Genomic DNA, 14267 nt, shown 5'->3' with positions numbered 1-14267 from the left:
CTGCACGGCCTCCTCAAAGCCAGGAAGTGCCTTCCCCCTATAGCAGCCCTTGCCCTGAGCACCATGGCCTGTGGCTGTGAGCCCACACAGCCATATCATGATGTACTTTGTCTCGACTCTCTGACACATCGACATTTCTAGCCAGTTTCCACCACTAACGATTCAGAAAAAGGAAAACTGGCTGAAAATGAGTTGAGAATAAAGCAAACAAATGGAAAATGGTAAATGTACAAAAATGATTAAAGATGCTGCCAAGATTCCAAAATAGCACCAGGGCCCATGACAGCAATGTCACTTTGGATGTAGTAGAAAATCAAAACAATAAAAATAAGAAAGCAACAAAACGCCTTCTGTAGCTAATGTTTCTGGAGCAATCTCATCCGATGGGTCATATGGTAAGAGTTCGTTCTCGGCCACCGTCCGTGGAGGACTCGAGTCCCAGCACCCGGAGCCCTGGTGAGGACGTGGCCGCCTGGGAGCTTCCCAAGGTCACCCCCAGGCTAATCGTGAGCAACCACCTCTGGGGTCAGAAATGGGGGGACAGTGGGTGGGCAGCATGGGAGACCGGGAGACGACCTGAGTCGTGCTCCGTTGCAGCACCTGGGTGAGTGGAGTTTTTATCCTGCCAATTTGTTTGAGGACCGAAGTCTGCAGCTGTGCCCCGGGCTGCTTGCTGTGGTGAGGCTGTGCGGAGGGCACACGGGGACGGCCCTGCCCTGGCCAGCGATCGCCGCGGATCAACATGCTCGTGTTAAGGGTTCGAAGAAAGAGAGGAGCAGTGAAGATGGTGGCAAGCAGCTAACGAAGAAAACCCAAGACAGCAAGCGCCCTTCAGCCACGGTTGCCGTGCGGGGATCTTCAGGGGGCTGCCTCACACCCTGGAAATGCAGCCAGGAACTGCAGTGTCTGCTTCTAGATGCCATCACCACAGCAAATTCCCGAACTTGCTGACGGCGCTTGGCATTCCTCCTACAGATCCTACTGTCTGTGTCCAGGAGGCTGAGCACTTCAAGATGCAGCATTTCTTGCCACAGTGAAACACTTGTGTCCTATGCGATCTTTAAAAAGCCTGATTTCAGGGGTCTGGGCCAACTACTACTCATGTTACCAGAGTGAAATGTTTCAGGACAGAGTAAGAGCTCTGAATGCTAGCTATGAATAATGGTTACTGACAAATGCAGACTGAAAATAAAAAAGAGAAAGAAAAGAAAAATCCCAACCAAACAAGTGTGCACCAACCACACGCATTGGATTACAAGGCATCTTCTAAACATAGCTACGCATCAGCCACGAAAATGACCCTGTGCTGAGTGCCTGTCACTTAAAGTCACTCTCTGACGGGAGCACTTACTGATCCCGACGAAACCCACCTGCAAGCAAATGGCCAGGTTCACTCTGCAGCCGAAGGAGGTGCTCACGGCCCGCGGGTGGAGACCCAGGTCTTTAAAGAGCTTTGAGAATGACTGGGTGAGTGCTATCCGAGGCCGTTCCTCTGCCACGACCACACACGTCCGCACGCGGGACAAGTCCAGTCCTCGTGCCTAGAAGGAACAGCGGTTAAGAGGTCAGCCTTCCAGGTGCCGGGTGTGACCTTAACCAGGTGGACGCAAGCAACACAAACTCCACACGGACATTCACTTCCTGGGCTCTGTGTGTCCACGTCATTTGACTGTCCTGGGACGTCTGTGCGGGGGGAAATCCTACATCAGAGGACCGAGGATGCCATTACAAACCCATCTTAAATAACAGCAAGATGCAGCCGCAAGGGACATGAGGAGAAGCAAGGTCCTGGATAAAATATTTAACAGGACAGGGTTTGGGGAAGCGAGGTACACTACAAACACGGATACAGAAGAGTGCACCCTGGACAGAAATGAGAAGACCTATTTGTAATATAGAATGGAAAAGTAAAGTGTTTGGACAATTTCATAAAGATAGCACTCCTCTTAAGTCCCACGAGACTGAAAAGATTCCCATCTAATTCTGACGACTGTGCGCGACGGAGCTCAGCTCAGGAACCCTTCCCATGCCCTGTGACACGGTGCTTCCCTAGGACGCTCGGGCGTGCTCCCCAAAGCCCTCTGAGGCCTATGACAGGCTGCTTACCTTGAGGGAGTCTGTCTGCGAGCCCAGCCCCTTGGTACAAAGTTCCATCACTGAATAGGAGCAAAATGTATCCCGGACTTTGTACTGACTCACGGCAAGAAGCCACAAGGCAGGGTTGGTTTCCAGCTCAGAAGGCGGGATGAGAATGGACTGGTGCCCTGAGTAGACACTGCAGAGAGAGACGGGAAGGGCTCGTGAGGGTAGGGCCGCAGGACCCACCCACCACCCGTGTTGCAGAAACACCTGCTGCCCATTTGCACGAAGGGGGCACTCAGGCCACTGCCCCTCCAGGTGTGCAAATACAAAACGAATGTTCACGAAAACATCCTGCAAAGCACAAGAGAACTATAGGACTCTTGATTCAGTGACTGCCTTTTTGAGCGCTCACCCGAAACCTCTAGACGCTATGAGGCAATATATAGGGTTCTCTCAAAGCTGCTACATTCACAAAATGTAGGAAACGCAGGGTCGCTTTTATAAAAATGTACGTTTTCTTTGGAGGAATGTCTAATCAAGTCCTTTGTCCATTTTTTTGATGTGATCTCTATGCCCAACATGGGGCTTGACCTCAGGACCCTGAGATGTCGCTTGCTCAACCAATCCATTTTTTTTTCCATTGGTTTTTATTGCATTAATGATGGAGGAATCTTAAACCCCTATAGGTTAAAAACTAAAATTCAGAAAGTGTGACAAGTCATCCAGTTGTGAGTAATTTGCTGTTAGTGCTGCACACACATGTTGTGATGGGACATCATAATGGTGCACTGCTTTTTCTTTTGTTTAATTGCTTAATGTATAAGCCAGGAAGGTTAATCAATCTGATCACCTTTGAAGGAATAGCAGAAGTAGTTGAAGAAAACGCCGTATGCCAGTCGCTATTTACGCACACGCTGTATGAAATACACTCAAGCACCTCAAAGCACACCTCAAACTGTTCTGAAAAATAGTCTATTTAAAAAAAGAAAAACATGGCTGACTAGGAGGAAAAAGAAGACATTGTGGTAACATAAAATTTCACAACCGTAGTTCAGCGATTTCAGCTTACTAACCTGAGAAAACATACAAACCCTCAGAACTTGGGCACTTGGAGCAAGGCAGACGCACGGCTCCCTATAACACACGTACCCTGTGGTGGGCAGGTTACTGTCTGCCCTGTGTGCCTGTTACCCCGATGACAGGCTGTTTTCTTTTTTTAAAAGAGTTTTATTTAGGTATAACGTGCATACCATAAAATCCACCCCATGAAAGGATTTTTACTAAATTTGCAGAGTTGTATCCTTATCACCACAATGTAGTTCTAGAACATTTCCAGCCCACCTGTGCCCCACCGTGCTTCGACCCCAGCCCCAATCAACCACTACTCTACTTTCTGTCTCTGCAGGAGCTGCCTTTCCCAGACATTTCATATAAATGGCATCCTACGATACAGTCACAGAACATGTGGTCTTTTGCATCTGGCTTCTTTCTCTTCGTGAGCTGTTTCTGAAGTTTATCTGCATTGCAGCTGTATTGCGTTGTATGGATATGAACAAACACTGTTCATCCTGGTCGACCTGTGGATTTGTCTTTTTCTTGCTTGCGTGCTTTTATGAAGGCTGCTAGGGACATTTCATACATCAAGGCTTCCGGTGATTTCCCTATGCTTTGGCAGATGCTTTGGCTGATGCCTACGAGCAGAACTGCTGGGTCAGACTGTGAATTTATGTTTAATTTTTAAGAACGTGCCCAACTGTGGTTTCACCATTTCACATTCTCATCAACAATGTAGGAGAATTCCAGTTTCTGCACATCCTTGGTTACTGTTGCTTTGTGGTACAGTTTTGAAACCAGAAAATACAAGTTCCCCAACCTTGTTACTTTCTGGGGTTTGTGGCTATATCTGCTCCAGTGGGTATGAAGTGTTATCTCACTGGTTTTAATTTGCATTTCCCTAAACAATGTTAAGCATCTTTTCATGTGCTTATAAGTCATTTGTGTATTTTTAGTGAACTGTCTATTCAAATCTGTTGCCCATTTTTAAATCATGTTGTGTGTCTCCTTCTTGAGTTTTGAGAGTTCGTTTTATATTTGGTCGGAGGGACTCTATCAGGTTATGATTTGCATATATTTTTCCCCAGTCTGTGGCTTGTATTTCCAACTTTCTTAATAGTGTTGCTTGATGTGCCCACGTTTTTAGTTTTATTGGAGCAGCATCTGTCAATATTTCTTTTATGTATTGTACCTCTGGTACCGTATCTAAGAACTCTGCCTAGCTCAAGATTATAAAGACTAATTCCTCTGTCTCCTTCTAAAAGTCTTATTTCCTACATTAATGTCTGCAACCTACTGTGAATTTATTTACATGATGCAACGTAAAAGTTTAATCTTTTTGCAGGAGAACGACCAACATTCCCAAGCATCATTCATTGAAAATACTACCCTTTTATCATTGAGCTGCCGTGGTACCTTTGTTGAGAAATGAAGTGACTACATGTAAGAGGTCACCACAGTTTCTGCACTCCCAATTCTGTTTCACTGGCTCTTTTCTCTGCATCTACCTTCCTACTACCTTTACGTTAGCCCAGCCCTGGCCTGGTTATCACATAAATGTTGAAACTGGGAAGTCTGAGTTTTCCAACTTTGTTATTCTACTCTAAAATTGTTTTGGATATTGTGTGTTTTTTTTTTTTTTTTTTAATTGTAGTATAAAGTTGTCCATTTCTGCTAAAAAAAAAAAAATCCCTGCTGAGATTTTGACAGGAATTACATCAAATCTCTAGATCTATTTTCAGAGAATTTCTATTTTAATAATATTAAAACTTCTAACCCATGAATATCAATGATTGGAAATGCTTTTTAAGACATATTTGATCTTAAGACTATTTTGAAACAATTCTGTTAATATCATGATTCTCAGAGAAATAATCCTCTATTTTATGACTGAAGGGAACTTTAGGATGGAGACACAAGAAGTTGTATTAAAGTTTTTAGAAATGTTGAAACCATTGTAAAGTTACAGAAAAGTTTTAAGTAGAAATAGCTTTTTCCCCTCTTGAATCACTTGAGGATGGGTCAGTGACCTGATGATGCCCCATCAACCCAAAATACATCAGCAGGTATTTCCAGGAAACAAGTTTGTATTTCTCCATATGGCCAACTAAGACATCAAATCAGGAAACATACATTTCTTCCACTGAAGCCTCGAACCCTCTTCACGTTTGCCGGTGGTCCTGATGGTGACTTTTACAGAGAAAGGAGACCGTTGGGAGACACATGCACAGACACCATCAGCCCGCCCGCTGGGTCCTCAGGGCTTGCGTGACTCTGTGACCCTGGCGTTCGTGGTCACAGACAGCAGCTACGGGCATCCCTCAGTCTGGGTCTGATGCTCCCTGGACTCAGTGGTTCAGGGAAGGGTCTTTGTCAGGAAGACCCTGGACGTGACACTGTTTCCTTCGCTGCAACTCTCTGGGTGACGCACAATGGCCCTGTTTCCCTGCCGTGAAGGTTCTCTCCTCCCCTTTATTAACAACTATTTTCTAGATGTCTACTCTATCAATCAAGCTTTCAATTTGTCCGTCTGTCTGAATAGTGAGATAATTTCCTATTTTATCCAGTCTTACCTATCATAATCTTTATTTTGATGCTGAAATTCCCCCCAATTTGACGAGTGGGAGGCCCTCCAAAGGACATGTCACCCTCCTACCACGTGCGCTTTTTCGCACAAAAAGACATTCAGGTTCACCTTGTACATTTCCTGTACCAGCCCTGAAATCGGCCATTTCTTGAGTGAACACTAGCTCATCTGAGAGACTACTGGTATCCACAGTATTGACAGGTGCGGGGCATTCTCATCACTCCTGGGGTAGATGCTCCCAGGTCCAGTTTTTAAGCAAGTTTGTCTGGATCTGTTTCTACAGAGGACTTCAGAAGGAAGAAGTTTAGAGTTCTTATGTGTTTATTTCAGCATTGCAGAGGCAATCAACAGAACATTGTAATTTCAGGACTTCGGAACGAATTTGCAGGAAAGATGCTCATTAGGCAGAGGTTCCTTAGAGCCCCTTTCAAGAGCCCCACCATGTCCCTGTTGCTACTGGTACACGTCAAACACTTACTTTCCCACTGACAGGCAGCCTCTCTGGTGATGTCACGAGGGTTAGGCTCGGCAAGCCCCAGGACGAGAGAGCACTCCATCCACTGGCTTCGGCTCTATTGGTGTCCTTGCCAAGGGACACACAGTCTCCTCCACACACAGTTGGTGGTTCAGGACAGGCTTCCTTCTCAGTTGGCCAAGGGTCACTTGGCCCCTCTACTGGAATGCCATATTCTAAACTATTTCCCAAGAAAAAAATTTACCCGCGATACTACTGCATTTTACAGTGAGGCAAAAATCACTAAATATTTTAATTGAATTTGCTCTCTCAAAAAGTTTAATTGTTCTAATTAGAATGAATTGCAAAAACTCATTTTTTTCCAAAAGAAATTTTTTTTTCAAAAATACAGGACTGGATTTTAATGCCACTATTAAATATTAGGAATGCCTTAGAAGAATTGTTTTCCGAAGTGTATTTCAAGACATGAGGGAAGACATTACAGACTATTAAGAAGAAAGGAAATCGTAACAACTTTCAAATGGTATCATCTCAGTTTTATACCTATATTAAGGCATAGTCACAAAACCGTATGCATACTTAATGGTTTATGGTGAAATCACATTGTTTGGTGATTGTTTTAAAATGCCGAATGGAACACAGGGGCAGAAAAAACCGGAAGGAGAGATGAAACAGAACCATCCAAACGTGGTCTGTGGGGAGCCGGATGGTGGGCACTGTGTGTACTATGGCATTCTCCATACACTTACAGAAGCTTGAAGTGTTAACAATAAATAGTATGCTACCTTCCAAACCAAACTCTGGAAGACTATATGCAAAATGCTAATCGTGAGTATTTCCTGGTGTCACGAGGTGGTATGGTCATTGAAGTCTTCATGTTCTTCATGCTATTTTGTACTCCCTAAAGTTTCTACAGTGAACACGTATGTATAGTCCGAAGAAATGCCAATACATCTCCATGTGTTCACTGTCTCTGCAGACCCTTGCTGAACCTGCTACCGGCTGGCACTGGTGGGGCTGGGGCTGGGGGGCCGGACTGTGGCGGGGCGGGCGGGGTTCTCACAGGGAACTCCCCGCCTTCCTGCAGCTGAAGTTCCTCCCACCCACGAGGGAGAGGCCTGAAGCAGGAGGGAGCCTGAAGTGCCCACCAATTTAATACACATTCCAGGGTGGGTAATGGTTAGGATTTAAAGGCGAAGAACCAAAGGCTCAGCCTGGCGTCCACACTTAGAAACAGGGGTCCCCACTGGACAGCCTCCCAGAATGAGCCCAGAGTCTGTGGTCTCTGCGGGGCTCAGCAAATGCTGAGGAGCGTGGATAGTACCGCGATGTGCCTGCTGTTCCCGGATCGCGGGGCTGAGGAGGGACGGGACAGCGACCCATCTGTGACTGCGCCGCGGCCAGCCCCTCGGGAGGTGGCAACCCCCGCCCCCCGCCAGAAACTGGCATCCCCTCTGCAAATGGTCTAGAAAGGGGGTGCATGACTGATTTGGTCATCATTGCAAAGATGTTCAAGAGGATACTCACCTACAGAGGCACCACAGGACAAACCCAAGTCCACAGTAAGGGTCCAAGCAGATGGCCACTTCTCGAGAGGGGTAGAGCTCACACTGCAGCTTAATGGAACGGCAGAAGGCACTGGTGGCTGCATGAGACATCTGTAAGACAGCAAGGCCACCCTCAGGCCACACAGCCTGGCCTCCGGCACCCCAAAGGGACTGCAGGAAGCGGGCAACTGGGCTACGGTTCCTGTCAGTGCTCCCATTTTCAACGACTAAACCACACGCAGCACGTTCCCGCAGCTGAAGTAACCATGTCCTGCAATGCCACCGCACTGTGAAGAAGGTGAGGACCCCCCAGGGCTCGGGGCCCCTCGCCGGGTCGGGACTGCATCTGACCTCCACGTGCCTGTCACGCGATAGGGCCAGTGGGGCACGGTGGACGGACATCCCGTGTCAGTGATCAGGAAACCAGGCTCAGAGAAGGCGGCTGGCTGACAGTCACGTGCCCCAGCAACCCCGCTCCCTGCACGACCAAGGTGACAGAAGGGGGGCGCCCACAGCCAGAGTCTAACGTGAGTGACTGTAAAATACTGTAAAACGTGTCTAATAAAAATCAGTTTTCTCACAGAAGCTCTCTAGCCAAGCCAACCTGAGAGGGGAAGGAAAACTTTTCCGAGTTCATGGTTTTAAACATGTCTTCAGTGCACCTGAAGCCGATGTCCCCTAGAGCTGAACTGTGGGAGGGGCGGGAGCGAGCACCCTCACACGCAGGCAAACCCCGCCAAATGTTTGGGAAAAGCACCGTTAGCCACCCCAGCAACAGAGGAGAGAAGCCGGGAGTGGGGGACACTTGTGTCGTGAACGTGGGAGCACTGTTAGACGCTCTGGCTGGCAGGTTTCACTGTGGGTACTTCACGGAATTCACAAAAGGTAATACAGACTTACCCCAGAATCTAACACACAAGTGGTTCCTTTTAGCTTGCTGTTAAAGCCACAATATTTGCTTAAAGAAGAAACAATGCTGGATTTATGAAACATTCCTTCAACCTCCTACCTGCTGGATGGGGAGTTAGTAAAATCCTAAATTACCAACATTCTCACTAAAATGAACCCTTCCTGAACCCCTAGCTTTGTGCAGGTACTGTTTGGAGCAAGAGCAGAGTTCTTCAGCTCAGCTCAGCAAATATTCATTATATTAATTGAGGACATGCTATGTATCAGGCTTTGTATTAGGTGCTCTGGAAATAAAAAAGAATAAAACACAGCCTCAAACCCCAGGAGCTTGTGAGCCAGTGGGAAATTGAGAGAGAACTCTGTTAACTGCGGGGCCCGTGAGCATTTTGACAACATATATGGTGAGCAGAGAATGGGTTCTCCCATCGCCCTGGGGCTCATAGAGGGCTCTGGGTCTTGAGGGCGAGTAAGCATGAACAGATCTCATCAAAGTGACAAGAACAGAGACAGATTAAGAAAAAAGCAACCAGGAAAGCTGAACATCTCATGTCCAAGCTCACAGCAATCTTGGACCCTATCAACATCACAGACCCATAGCCCAAGTTGGAAGAAAAATGCCCAATTCTTATGAAGACAGACTTATATCTGGATAAGGAATTAGTTTTCCATAAGCCCCAAACAACAAGCTCTCATGCTCTACTCTGAAAGAGACACTGAGAGCAGACGTCAGCTGGAGGACTCAGGGATGAGGGCACCTGTATTTATTTTTAGGGTGCATCTTAGGACTTCTCTTGGGAAGGGTTACTTTCGAGTGCAGTATGACTTTGGCTGATGAACTAAGTGTCCATGGTTTGGGCAAACATCAGCGGCACACCCCACCTGAGAGTGAGCACCCTCGGTGGAAGGGAGAGCCACCACGGTTCTAAAACATCCTGTGTAGAGGCCCAGAGGGCAACTGACCTGAAGGAAACAGCAGATGCTGTATGGGTCCCCCCACATGACGTCCTCGTGGACATCGAACAAATGTGTATCCAGGAGCTACCAGGAACTGTCAGAGTTCAAATTACACTTTTGAAGAGTTAGTATTATAAAACTTAAATTGAACATAAAACACATACTCATGGGTCTTACACTAAATCAGACATTATACAGTGCCCATTATGGAGAAAAACGGTTTACTGGGTAAACTTCTTTCTCTCAACTTTTGGTATTTCACTGAAGGCTTAATGACATTTTTGTCCAAAAGCTGAAAGTGTATTAACATTTCCAAAAAACATGGTGACAAGTGCAAGCAAAGAGGTAGAAGGAATTTCCATCAGGACAGACTATAAACCAGATGATTTCAGCTCAGTTTGTTCCTCTCAGTACTTAAGGCATATGGGTTTTCATTAAATGACATCACAGTAGGTTTCATCTCAGGTACTCGTCAAACAAATTAAATGTCAGAAGTTTAATAAAAACTTCCATAAATTTGAGGGGCGCGTGGGTGGCTCAGTCGGTTAAGCAGCTGACTCTTGGTTTCGGGTCAGGCTGTGATCTCAGGGTCATGAGATCGAGCCCCACGTAGGGACCCAGGCTCAGCACAGAGTCTGCTTGAGATTCTTTCTCTCCCTCTACCCTTCCCCCCCGCCTTGCATGCACTCTTTCGCTCTCTAAAATAAATAAATCTTTAAAAAAGAAAGCTTTCATAAGTTTGAGAGAAAGTCTAGTTACTCCTCTCTCTGGGATTCCTAGGGTTTATACTTATATTAAGTGGAATCACCATGAAGTAATAGCATAGATCGCTTTATCTCTGTTTCAAGCAGAAGTATCTTTATCGAATCAAGATGTCACATTATAGCCTCCACCTCTGTAGAAAACGGAAGGATCCAAGTGTGTGTTTCCCTTCAGCTATGACCAGAGGCGACTCAAGGCCACCTTCAGCACTGTGGCAAGTCAGTTATCCTGGTCTGAAAAGAAATCTGTACTCCAAAAGGCTTTTGAAGGGGCACCTGGGTGGCACAGTCGGTTAAGTGACAGACTCTTGATTTCGGCTCAGGTCATGATCTCAGGGTCATGAGATCAAGCCCCAGGCTGAGCTCTGCTCAGTGTGGAGCCTCCTTGAGATTGTCTCTCCCCCCTCCCTGCTGATGCATGCTCTCTCTCTCTCTCTCAAACAAGTAAGTCTTCAAAAGGCTTTTGAAGAATTATTTTATTTTATATTCCACTTTATTTGGTGGATCAGATTCTACTGAAAAGCAAAGGAGAGGATTCTGGGAAGACGGTCTCCATAGCAACCAGACAACAATTATGTGGGCAGAAAATGATGCAACTATTTGGAGCTCTGGAGTTTGTTAAGGTTTTTAACTTCCAGAGGAAGGCTTGGGCAATGGCAATTAATTTTGGAAAAATTAAGACATTCCCATTGAAGAAAAAGTTGTGGGCACTCCTGACATTTAGATCTGCCATGAAAGGCTCAAGGGAGTCCTATAGGTTGAAACAGAAAGACACCAGATGCAACTTGAAGTCACTGAATAAATTGAGATCTCAGTAAAGGTAAATACAAGGCAATTATAAAAGCTAGTGTAATCCTGGGGCACTTGGGTAGCTCAGCTGGGTAAGCCTCTGACTCCTGATTTCAGCTCAGGTCATGATCTCAGGGTCGTAAGACTGAGCCCTGTGTTGGGCTCCACGCTGAGCAGGGAGTCAGCCTGAGATTCTCTCCCTCTGCCCCTTCCCTCACTTGCTCTCTCTCCCCCCACTTCTAAAATAAATAAGTCTTGAAAAAGCTAGTATAATCACAGCAATACTTTATAACTCTACCCTTCATTTTTTACGTGATTTAAGAGAATAATACAGTAAAACAAAACAATTATCAGTCGAAAAACTGTTACCGTAACTTTGGGTTTAAATTCCACTTTTTTTCCCTACATAACTTAAGAGACCAATGCATTTAAAAGAATTATTACTACATATTTTGGGCCCCACAGTGTATAAAGATATAACTTTGTGAATCAGCAACTGAGAGAGGTAGAGATGGAGCAGTTTTTGATGTCCCTGAAATTAAGTAGGGATAATCCAAACTGGAGAATTACAACTGTAGGCTGTCCAACCCAATCCCCATGGTCACCTCAAAGACAAAACCTGCAGAATATATATGAAAGGAAATTGAATGTTTCAGTACAAAAAGTCAACTAAGCACAAAACAAGATAGTAATGCAGGAAATGAGTAACAGAAAGGTTGTAAGACATATAGAAAATAATGAGCAAGATGACAGAAGTCCCTTCTTACCAGTAATTAGTGTAATGTAAACAGATTAAATCTCCAAAGACAGAAATTGGCAGAGTGAATAAAATACATAAAATACCACATGGTGCCTACAAGAGACTCATTTTATCTATTTTTTATTTATTTTTTAAAAAGATTTATTTATTTGAGAGAGAGAGTGAGAGAGCAAGAGAGAGCAAGCATGCAGAGGTGGGGGGCAAGGGGAGAGGGAGACAGAAACTCCAAGCCGACTTTGTGTTCTGTGTGGAGCCTGATGCGGGGCTTGATCTCATGACCCTGAGACCACGACCCCAGTCAAAACAGAGTTGGATCCCCAGCCAACTGTGCCACCCAGGCACCCCCAAGAGATTCATTTTCGATCAAAAGACACAAGTAATTTGAAAGAGAAAGAATGGATAAAGACATTCCATGCAAACAGTAACCAAAAGAGAGCAGAAGTAGTTAAACTAATATCAGACATACAGACTTCCAGAAAGGTTGTAAGAGACAGAGAGGGGCATTACCTATTAACAAAGGGTTCGGTGCAGCAAGAAGATTTAACAATTATAAACAACTACACACCCGACAACAGTCAAAACAGATGAATCAAAAATGGACAAAACTAAAAGGAGAAATTGACGTTTCTTCAGTGACAGAGACTTCAATACCCTACTCTCGATAATAGTTAGAACAACAAAAAGAAGACACGTTAAAAAAAAAAAAAAAAGAGGGGTGCCTGAGTGGTGCAGTCATTAAGCGTCTGCCTTCGGCTCAGGTCATGATCCCAGGGTCCTGGGATCGAGCCTGGCATCGGGCTCCCTGCTCCGTGGGAGGCCTGCTTCTCCCTCTCCCACTCCCCCTGCTTGTGTTCCCTCTCTCGCTGTGTCTCTCTGTCAAATAAATAAATAAAAATCTTAAAAAAAAAAAAGAAAATAGGAGACTGAACCCAATAAACCAAAGAGATCTGAGGGACAGGGAGAACACTCAACCACAATGGAATACACACTCTTCTCAAGAGCACTTGGGTCATATTCCAGGATAGACCATATTTTAGGCCGCAAATTAAGTCTCAATAGATTTAAAAAGATAGATACCATATGCGGTATCTTCTCCAACCACAACAGGATGAAATTAGGAATTAGTAACAGAAGGAAAACTGGAAAACCCAAACAGAAGGAAAACTGGAAAACCCACAATTAAAAAAAATGTACTCTTAAATAACCACAAGGAAAATCATAAAATACTTAGACACAAATGCAAATAAAAATACAACATACCAAAGCTTACAGGACACAGCAAAATCAATGTTAATGCAGAAATTTATATAAACAGGTTAAAAACAAGACAGATCTCATGTCAACAACCTAACTTCACAACTTAAGGAATGAGAGACAAAAGAACAGATGAAACCCAAAGCTAGCAACAGGAAGGAAATAAAGATTAGAACGAAGGTAAGCAAATAGAGAGTGGAGAAGTAGTAATCAATGAAAGCAAAAGTTGGTTCTTTGAAATAATCAACAAAACACACAAACCTTTAGCTAGATGGACTAAGAAAAAAGGAAGGAACACTCAAATTACTAAAATCTGAAATGAAAGTTGGGACATTTACTATAGATTCTACAGAAATAAAATTAATTATGAGAGTACTATGAACAACTGTACACCAACACACTGCACAACCTATATGAAATGGAGAAATTACATTTCATGGAAACTGAAACACAAATTATCAAGAAGGAACACAAAACTTACAAAGACTAAATCACGAAGAATAAAAAGTCTGAATAAACTTACAAACAGTAAGATCAAATCAGTAAAGAAGATTTCCCAACAAAGAAAAGCCCTACACCTGATGACTTCACTGCTAAAATGAACCAAACATTTAAAGATGAACTAATACCAGGGCACCTGGGTGGCTCAGACGGTTGAGCATCTGACTCTTGATTTCAGCTCAGGTCATGATCTCAGGGTTCTGAGATCGAGCCCTGAGTCAGGCTCCATCCTCAGTGGGGAGACTGCTTGGGATTCTCTTTCTCCCTCTTCCTTTGCCCTTCCCCCCAATATGCACACATACGCTCTCTCTAAAATAAATAAATTTTTTTTTTTTAAAAAGAACCAATACCAGTCCTTCTCAAACTTTTCCAAAAAACTGAAAAGAAAGGAACACTTCTTAACTCATTCTTTGAGGTCAGCATAACCCTGATACCAAAGCCAAAGACACTATAAAAACAGAGGTCTACAGACAAATATCCCTGCTGAACACTGATGCAAAAATCCTCAACAAAGTACTAACCCAATTTGGTAGCATATTAAAAGGCTTATATGTCAGTGGGATTTATTCCTGGAAGGCAATGTTGGCTCTACATA

General features: G+C 44.5%; 1 protein-coding gene across 1 annotated transcript in view; it reads right to left on the bottom strand.

Annotated features, from left to right (window-relative positions):
• DIP2C (disco interacting protein 2 homolog C) overlaps positions 1-14267 on the bottom strand; it is a 281152-nt gene that overhangs the window by 46276 nt on the left and 220609 nt on the right. The window contains exons 31-33 of the mRNA XM_073879852.1: positions 7725-7855; positions 2107-2275; positions 1371-1541 (exon numbers count right to left, since the gene is read on the bottom strand). Coding sequence (XP_073735953.1) covers positions 1371-1541; positions 2107-2275; positions 7725-7855 — 471 coding nt within the window. The remainder of the gene's footprint in view (positions 1-1370; positions 1542-2106; positions 2276-7724; positions 7856-14267) is intronic.

The sequence above is a fragment of the Callorhinus ursinus genome, unplaced genomic scaffold (assembly GCF_003265705.2).
Source record: "Callorhinus ursinus isolate GAN/ISIS: 27379988/994484 unplaced genomic scaffold, GSC_fseal_2.0 scaffold36, whole genome shotgun sequence".
NCBI lineage: Eukaryota > Metazoa > Chordata > Mammalia > Carnivora > Otariidae > Callorhinus > Callorhinus ursinus.
This window is presented reverse-complemented; position numbering and strand designations above follow the sequence as displayed.